We start from the raw sequence: 8,330 nt of genomic DNA, 5'->3' as shown, positions 1-8,330 counted from the left end.
CTGGCTTAGGTGTAGCTATCTGCTCCCATGGCCCTTGTGTGCAGCCTGGGTCCAGATTGCCCTGCAGACCTTTCCTTTGGGAAAGAGCAGGTTAGGGGAGGAGCAGTTGTAAGGCATTTGCTCTTTCTCATTTATTCAGCTCAGTTCAGCATTTGTCCTCAAAAGCACAAAATAGTTGTGAGCAATAGGTTCAGCAACACAGGATGCAGGTATCCAAACATCAGATCACAAAGGGACCCTCTACCATTACTCCTTCTTTTCTTATAGCTACCTTCTCCCTTTGAAAGTCAAGGGTGTAATTTAAGTGACAGAGCCCCACCCCAGCTCTGCATCTGCCATCTGTGGACTGCATCCTTGCTGTATGTCTGGAGATGCCAACTAACTTGAAGGCCAGTTACTCAACCTGGGCTGGATCAATTGTGTGCTATGTTTCAGGGCTGGCCTGGAACAGACAGCAAAAGAGCTAGGGATCTTTGAGGGATGTAAGCAAACATCAGTCACAAGCATTTAAAGAAGGGATACTTCAACCCAGGCATGGTCCTTCTCCACAGCTGGGGCACTTTGTGCTCAACGTCTTAGGTTCTGGGAGCATACTGGGGCTGAGTGCTCTGAGGGTTTCTGAAGTGTGGAAGCTGACTTGGACCTGGGCTCTGCCTGCATCACACTAAGATGGCACAGCCAGAGCAGAAGGGCTGTTATGCCCTACTACGTTTGGACAAAAGCAAGACAATCCTGTTCTACTTCAGGTGTTAGTACTCTTGGATTATCTAGCCTTTCCCTGTGTAAGGAATAAAGTATTGCCACTACCTTCCCTCTGTGCCTAACATTGCTTATTTTCCCTTTATCCACCTTAGGAGTTAGAGACCTGATCTGCAGGCCATCAGCTCCTACCCTGGAAAATGCTGTGTTCCTGTCCTGGCCTAGTAGCAGCAACAGACAAAGTAAACAAGAAGTGTTCAGCTGTGCATAGATTAACAATCATTTAAGACTGGGGCTTGCTGAGAACTGACTGTTCTCCCTGGTCTGTATTAAAGTCTTGCAAATTTCTTGTGTGACCATAAAAAGCCTAGGACTCAAACATTACCACCCGTACTTCTGAGAGGGTGTCACTGGAAAACTCCTCAGGTTTGCTTCCCTACTCACCAAACATTTTCTGTCCTCTGCTTTTGCAGAAAAGGTGTTCTGACAGCACTATCTTGTGGACACAGCAGGAAATTAATACTGAATAAACCAATTTTAGTGCAAATGGCTGAATTTCTTTAAGGATTGAGTGCACAATCATAGGCACTAGCTTTTTCCAGTGGGTGGCTGATGTTATAAAATGGTGCTTCACTGCTGGCTGTAGCTCCTAGCTGTGTGGAGAATGCAGTGGCCATGAACAATGCAGTACCTTTCAGGCCTGTGCAGAACATACGTTGCTTCAAGCCCCAGCCATCAAGGGTGACAATACACAAAACCAGTGCAGATTTCACATCTCCCTGTGACTGAAATTTCAAGCCAGCTCCAGTGGCAGTAGAAGGGAGGGTCTGAGTACTACCTGCAGGCAGCGATTCTGCCTCATTCCCAAACACACCCATCTCCAGGGCTGGAGACTTGTCAGAGCTGGGATACTCAGCGAAGAGGTGTGCCAGAGCTGAATGGGTGAATCTTTCCTGGGAGGAGTGTGTCCAAGTCCTTGCCTACTGAAAGGAAGCCATTTCTCCAAGGCTCTTTTTATGGTCCTGTAAATTCTGCTCCAGTTTCTTACTCAATGGCTTTTGTGGCAGCTGCTAATTAAACATACTCTCTCAGCCAAAATGTGTCTGTGTATGTGGACCACTAGGAAGGAAAGAATGATGCTTTGCTAACTTCTGAGATATTAGAGGTGGAGTTATGCTGCTAGCATGAAAGGAGGATGGATGTAGTGTATGCTGTGTGTATGTATAATGATCTATGCACATGCATGTGCCGCTATGCTCAGGCAACCTGGGCTACTGTGGCCTGCGCTGCTGAGCTGGGACAGGAAACACCCAGCACTGGAACTGTTCACCATCCTCACCCAGCAGCCCTCAGCACATCTCTGGAGGCCTGCAGGGTAGCATTAATGCTAGAGGCAGCCCCTGCCTGGAGCCGGGCAGCCTTTGCTGCTGCACCCCTCGCCTCAGGGGACAGCCCCCTGCTCCTCCCCTAACCTGTGAAGGTGACGGCTGAGCCCTGCAGGTGCTGACGGACCCTGAGTGAAAGACCCTGCTTGTCGCTCTGGAAGGCCACCCGGGGGCAAAGGTAGCGCACTCTAAAAAGTGTACACACAACAAGGTATAACAACCCCCTGCAAACCCTGCCGGCCTTAGCTCAATTGCAGCATTTGTAAGCTCTATTTTTAACCCAAGAAATTGTAGCTCCACCGAAGCGGAGCCTCAAAAAATTTCTCGACACTCGTGCCTGTTCCTCTCCACGGAAATCTTTAGTAAAAGGCGAAAGATTTATACGATCTGAAGAGAAACCAGAGTATAACACTGCCTCCCCTCGCCGACATACCCACCGACTGCTCTGCCCCCACACACGGAGGGCGACGCTCGCCCGCCCGCCGCTCCCGGCCCCGCAGCCCCGGCTGGTCCCGGCCCCGGGGGCCGCACACCTCACACCGCCGCCGGGCACCCCACAGGCCCGGGCGGGGCAGCGGCCGCAGCGCCGGACACCGGAGGGGCCGCGGAGCACCCTGGGTATGCAAATCAGGCCGGTTACGAGGCGCCGCTAATGAGGAGGTGGAGCCGGCGGCGCGGATGGGCGGGGCAGCTTGGTGTTGTGGACAGCGGTGGCACAGCGGATCCATTTCCATCCCTACGGTCCGAACGGCGGGGGCATTGCTGATATTCCCCGTGGTCGCAATTCATTAACAACAACACACCCTAAAGAACGCTCAGCATTTGCTCTTTCCTTAACCAGGCATGGTTAGCTCCACCGTAATGGAGCCACAAAAATTCTCTTAAGACTCGTACTAGTTCCTCTCCACGGAAATCTTTAGTAAAAGGGGAAAGATTTATACGATCTGAAGAGAATCCAGAGTATGGCCCTGCTTGGCCCCGCACATATGCCCACTCCCTGCTGCTGCCCCAAGGGCACGGCGACGCTCACGCAATTCCTTTTCCCAATTCCCATTCCTTCCGGCGCCTCACGCGGCCCGGCACCAGCCGCTACCACAGCCCGGCTGGCCCGACCCCGGCCCACACCGGCCCGCACCATACCGATCACAGCAAGCCATTGTTTTTGCCGGATATACAAAGCGCCGCCGTATTTAACCGAGAATACTTAGCGGCTGCCATATTTAACTGGACATTGAAGGTCAGGGTTCTAGGTCAGGGTTCTAGGTCAGGGTTCTAGGTCACGGTTCTAGGTCACGGTTCTAGGTTACAGTTCTAGGTCAGGGTTCTAGGTTACAGTTCTAGGTCAGGGTTCTAGGTTTCAGTTTCGTTTTCACTTTCGGTTTCACTTTCGGTTTCAGTTTCACTTTCGATTTCAGTTTCGGTTTCACTTTCGGTTTCAGTTTCACTTTCGGTTTCAGTTTCACTTTCGGTTTCAGTTTCGGTTTCACTTTCGGTTTCGGTTTCACTTTCGGTTTCAGTTTCAGTTTCACTTTCGGTTTCGGTTTCACTTTCACTTTCGGTTTCAGTTTCACTTTCGGTTTCGGTTTCACTTTCAGTTTCACTTTCGGTTTCACTTTCACTTTCGGTTTCAATTTCACTTTCGCTTTCTCGGGTTCTAGGTCAGGGTTCTAGGTCAGGGTTCTAGGTCAGGGTTCTAGGTTACGGTTCTAGATCAGGGTTCTAAGTTTCACTTTCGGTTTCAGTTTCACTTTCGGTTTCAGTTTCACTTTCGGTTTCGGTTTCACTTTCGGTTTCAGTTTCACTTTCGGTTTCAGTTTCACTTTCAGTTTCAGTTTCACTTTCGGTTTCAGTTTCACTTTCGGTTTCAGTTTCAGTTTCACTTTCGGTTTCACTTTCGGTTTCGGTTTCACTTTCAGTTTCAGTTTCAGTTCTAGATCAGGGGTCTAGGTTGCGGTTCTAGGTCAGGGTTCTAGGTTACGGTTCTAGGTCAGGGTTCTAGGTTACGGTTCTAGGTCAGGGTTCTAGGTTTCAGTTTCAGTTTCACTTTCGGTTTCAGTTTCGGTTTCACTTTCGGTTTCAGTTTCGGTTTCACTTTCGATTTCACTTTCGGTTTCAGTTTCACTTTCAGTTTCGGTTTCACTTTCGGTTTCACTTTCGGTTTCGATTTCACTTTCACTTTCGGTTTCAGTTTCACTTTCGGTTTCGATTTCACTTTCACTTTCAGTTTCGGTTTCAGTTTCACTTTCGGTTTCGATTTCACTTTCACTTTCAGTTTCAGTTTCACTTTCGGTTTCGGTTTCACTTTCAGTTTCAGTTTCGGTTCTAGGTCAGGGTTCTAGGTCACGGTTCTAGGTCAGGGTTCTAGGTTACAGTTCTAGGTCAGGGTTCTAGGTCAGGGTTCTAGGTCACGGTTCTAGGTCAGGGTTCTAGATCAGGGTTCTAGGTCGGGGTTCTAGATCAGGGTTCTAGATCAGGGTTCTAGGTTACGGTTCTAGGTCAGGGTTCTAGGTTACGGTTCTAGATCAGGGTTCTAGGTCAGGGTTCTAGATCAGGGTTCTAGGTCAGGGTTCTAGGTCAGGGTTCTAGGTTACGGTTCTAGGTCAGGGTTCTAGGTTTCAGTTTCGGTTTCACTTTCGGTTTCACTTTCGGTTTCAGTTTCACTTTCGGTTTCGGTTTCACTTTCGGTTTCAGTTTCACTTTCGGTTTCGGTTTCAGTTTCACTTTCGGTTTCGGTTTCACTTTCGGTTTCTGTTTCACTTTCGGTTTCGGTTTCGGTTTCACTTTCAGTTTCAGTTTCGGTTCTAGGTCAGGGTTCTAGGTTACGGTTCTAGGTCAGGGTTCTAGGTCAGGGTTCTAGGTTACGGTTCTAGGTCAGGGTTCTAGGTTACGGTTCTAGATCAGGGTTCTAGGTCAGGGTTCTAGGTCAGGGTTCTAGATCAGGGTTCTAGGTCAGGGTTCTAGGTTACGGTTCTAGGTCAGGGTTCTAGGTCAGGGTTCTAGATCAGGGTTCTAGGTTACGGTTCTAGGTCAGGGTTCTAGGTCAGGGTTCTAGATCAGGGTTCTAGGTTACGGTTCTAGGTCAGGGTTCTAGGTCAGGGTTCTAGATCAGGGTTCTAGGTTACGGTTCTAGGTCAGGGTTCTAGGTCAGGGTTCTAGGTCAGGGTTCTAGATCAGGGTTCTAGGTTACGGTTCTAGGTCAGGGTTCTAGGTCAGGGTTCTAGATCAGGGTTCTAGGTTACGGTTCTAGGTCAGGGTTCTAGGTTACGGTTCTAGGTCAGGGTTCTAGGTTTCAGTTTCGGTTTCACTTTCGGTTTCACTTTCGGTTTCAGTTTCACTTTCGGTTTCAGTTTCACTTTCGGTTTCGGTTTCAGTTTCACTTTCGGTTTCGGTTTCACTTTCGGTTTCAGTTTCACTTTCGGTTTCGGTTTCACTTTCGGTTTCAGTTTCGGTTTCACTTTCGGTTTCAGTTTCACTTTCGGTTTCGGTTTCACTTTCGGTTTCAGTTTCAGTTTCACTTTCGGTTTCACTTTCGGTTTCGGTTTCACTTTCACTTTCGGTTTCAGTTTCACTTTCGGTTTCGGTTTCAGTTTCACTTTCGGTTTCGGTTTCCCTTTCGGTTTCAGTTTCGGTTTCACTTTCACTTTCGGTTTCAGTTTCGGTTTCACTTTCGGTTTCAGTTTCACTTTCGGTTTCGGTTTCAGTTTCACTTTCGGTTTCGGTTTCACTTTCGGTTTCACTTTCGGTTTCAGTTTCACTTTCGGTTTCGGTTTCACTTTCGGTTTCAGTTTCACTTTCGGTTTCGGTTTCACTTTCGGTTTCAGTTTCAGTTTCACTTTCGGTTTCACTTTCACTTTCGGTTTCAGTTTCACTTTCGGTTTCGGTTTCAGTTTCACTTTCGGTTTCGGTTTCACTTTCGGTTTCAGTTTCACTTTCGGTTTCGGTTTCACTTTCGGTTTCAGTTTCGGTTTCACTTTCGGTTTCAGTTTCACTTTCGGTTTCGGTTTCACTTTCGGTTTCAGTTTCAGTTTCAGTTTCACTTTCGGTTTCGGTTTCACTTTCGGTTTCAGTTTCAGTTTCACTTTCGGTTTCGGTTTCACTTTCGGTTTCAGTTTCAGTTTCACTTTCGGTTTCACTTTCGGTTTCGGTTTCACTTTCAGTTTCAGTTTCGGTTCTAGGTCAGGGTTCTAGGTCAGTATTCTAGGTCAGGGTTCTAGGTTACGGTTCTATGTCAGGGTTCTAGGTTACGGTTCTAGGTCAGGGTTCTAGGTTAGGGTTCTAGATCAGGGTTCTAGGTCACGGTTCTAGATCGGGGTTCTAGGTCACGGTTCTAGGTTACGGTTCTAGGTCAGGGTTCTAGGTTACGGTTCTAGGTTATGGTTCTAGGTTACGGTTCTAGGTCAGGGGTCTCGGTTGGGGTTCTAGGTTACAGTTCTAGGTCAGGGTTCTAGGTTACGGTTCTAGATCAGGGTTCTAGGTTTCAGTTTCAATTTCACTTTCGGTTTCAGTTTCACTTTCGGTTTCGGAAGATGGTTATTTCCTGTATGAGTTAGTCTGTCAGCAACCTGGATAGGTAGAAGTATTTGTGCTTAAAATCGAGTATGAAATTTTAATCCAAGAAATTGTTTTTATTTTATGCAGTTCGAAGAAGATCTAACATTGTGAAAGAGATGGAGAAAATGAGAAACAAGAGAGAAGAAAAGAGAGCTCAAATGAGTGAAATCAGGATCAAACGAGCACAGGTGGAGTACTCTACAATACACTTGTAAGGGGAGATTCTATATGACACTGTAATACAGTAGTTGAAATCAAAACATTTTGGACAGGCTTTGTTCTTAGAAAGCTGTACATAAGGATGGATTGATTCTGGTTTCAGAAAATTGTGAATCTTGTAAGATGCTTTGAATTGCATACAGCTGCTTGTTTAATAGGCTCTGGGGCCTTTTTCTGCTGTAACAGATCAATTACATTCACATCCATGGTTTTTCCGTGCAGGACTTTGACAGCACCTGTCCAAACTGGGAGTTTGCGCGTATGATCAAGGAATTCAGAGAAACTTTAAACTGCCAGCCAATATCTATAAGTGATCCAGTAAGTAAATACTGAGGCTACTAACTGCAGCCTGTAGACAGACTTCTCTATTTTGCACTGAAAATGTTGGCATCAAGCAGTTGGTGCATCACTGCACCTTGGGAATCATCCGAGCATATTGTGAGCTTGAGGAAGTTGCTGGTATCTGTGAGGTCACTTGGCTTTCCTATTTAGGGCTAAGCTGTCTTGTTTTACTTTGTGTCACTAGTGAAAAGCCTGTGGTTCAGCAATTATCATGCAATGATATATGACCATCAGTTTGTAAGTGGCACAGCCACTGTTGTAGAAGTAGATATAATTTAAAATTAACTATTACAGAACATGTCAATATAAGTAATATGTTAAGCAGTTTTAAATAGGTTAGAAAGTGGAGGAAGTAAAAAGAGGTTGAAAACTAGAGAACCCTGACTTGGTCAGTACACTCAGCCATTAAAAATGCTGTGTATGTATCACTGTGTGACAGGAGAAGAGCTTGTTACCTTTGCCTTCTGTCTCACCCAATGGCATATACACTTCCCAACTCAACTGAATGTGTAGCTGTGCTGTACAAATAGTTCAACTTGCTGCATCAGTAAAAAACTCCAAGTCACCAAAAACCTCTTGGGTAAATGAAATTATTAATTTGTCTGATTAATTATTTGCCCATAACTGCAGTATTGTTATCAAAAATTTTGCTGGAAAGCATTCCCATCTTATGTGTTGGAGAATGCTGCATAAAGAGAAATTATTGCAGAGTGAAAGAGCTCAGCCCTCATGATGGAGGTAGTGAAACTCAGAATCAAATGGAGACTGAGGAGATTGAGACCAGTACAGAAGGCTCAGGTCTTGAATTCAATGTATGTGTGTGCAGTGGCTAAACAGAACTCAAAGCTGGGAACAACTTGCTGTTCTTACCTGGGCTGTTTCTTGCAGCTCTCCAAGGATGAGGAAGAGGAACTCTCTCCCCACATGTTCAGCTATCGAGAGGTTATGGCTCAAATTAGTGAATGGGAGGAGAAGGTTATAGAACAGCTCAGAGAACTGAGACAGGTATGGGAAACAGCAAACCCAGCTCAGGCCACCTTCTATACGTTGATAGCGGCTTGCTTTGTCTGAGTCAAGTGCTGCTGGGGCAGCAATGCAAGATGCTGTACCAGTGGTGTTACTTTTTCCTCACTG

At 46.5% G+C, this 8,330-nt stretch overlaps 1 protein-coding gene and 2 non-coding genes across 3 annotated transcripts; 1 reads left to right on the top strand and 2 right to left on the bottom strand.

Moving 5' to 3' along the window:
* Positions 1-2,376: 2,376 nt before the first annotated feature.
* On the bottom strand, positions 2,377-2,491 carry LOC147651709 (U5 spliceosomal RNA). The gene has a single exon (XR_015274186.1). It is a non-coding gene; the product is annotated as a U5 spliceosomal RNA (small nuclear RNA).
* Positions 2,492-2,927: 436 nt separating this feature from the next.
* Positions 2,928-8,201, top strand: LOC147651707 (uncharacterized). The gene is made up of 4 exons (XM_086901508.1): positions 2,928-2,942; positions 5,345-6,823; positions 7,077-7,172; positions 8,085-8,201. The coding sequence occupies exons 1-2, from the start codon at positions 2,928-2,930 to the stop codon at positions 6,257-6,259; spliced, it is 930 nt and encodes a 309-aa protein (XP_086757634.1). The 3' UTR covers positions 6,260-6,823; positions 7,077-7,172; positions 8,085-8,201.
* On the bottom strand, positions 2,935-3,048 carry LOC147651708 (U5 spliceosomal RNA). Its single transcript, XR_015274189.1, has one exon. It is a non-coding gene; the product is annotated as a U5 spliceosomal RNA (small nuclear RNA).
* Positions 8,202-8,330: the final 129 nt, after the last annotated feature.

The sequence above is a fragment of the Cyanistes caeruleus genome, chromosome 9, assembly GCF_971803275.1.
Source record: "Cyanistes caeruleus chromosome 9, bCyaCae1.hap1.1, whole genome shotgun sequence".
NCBI lineage: Eukaryota > Metazoa > Chordata > Aves > Passeriformes > Paridae > Cyanistes > Cyanistes caeruleus.
The sequence above is the reverse complement of the archived record's forward strand: the minus strand, read 5'-3'. Positions and strand labels throughout refer to the sequence as shown.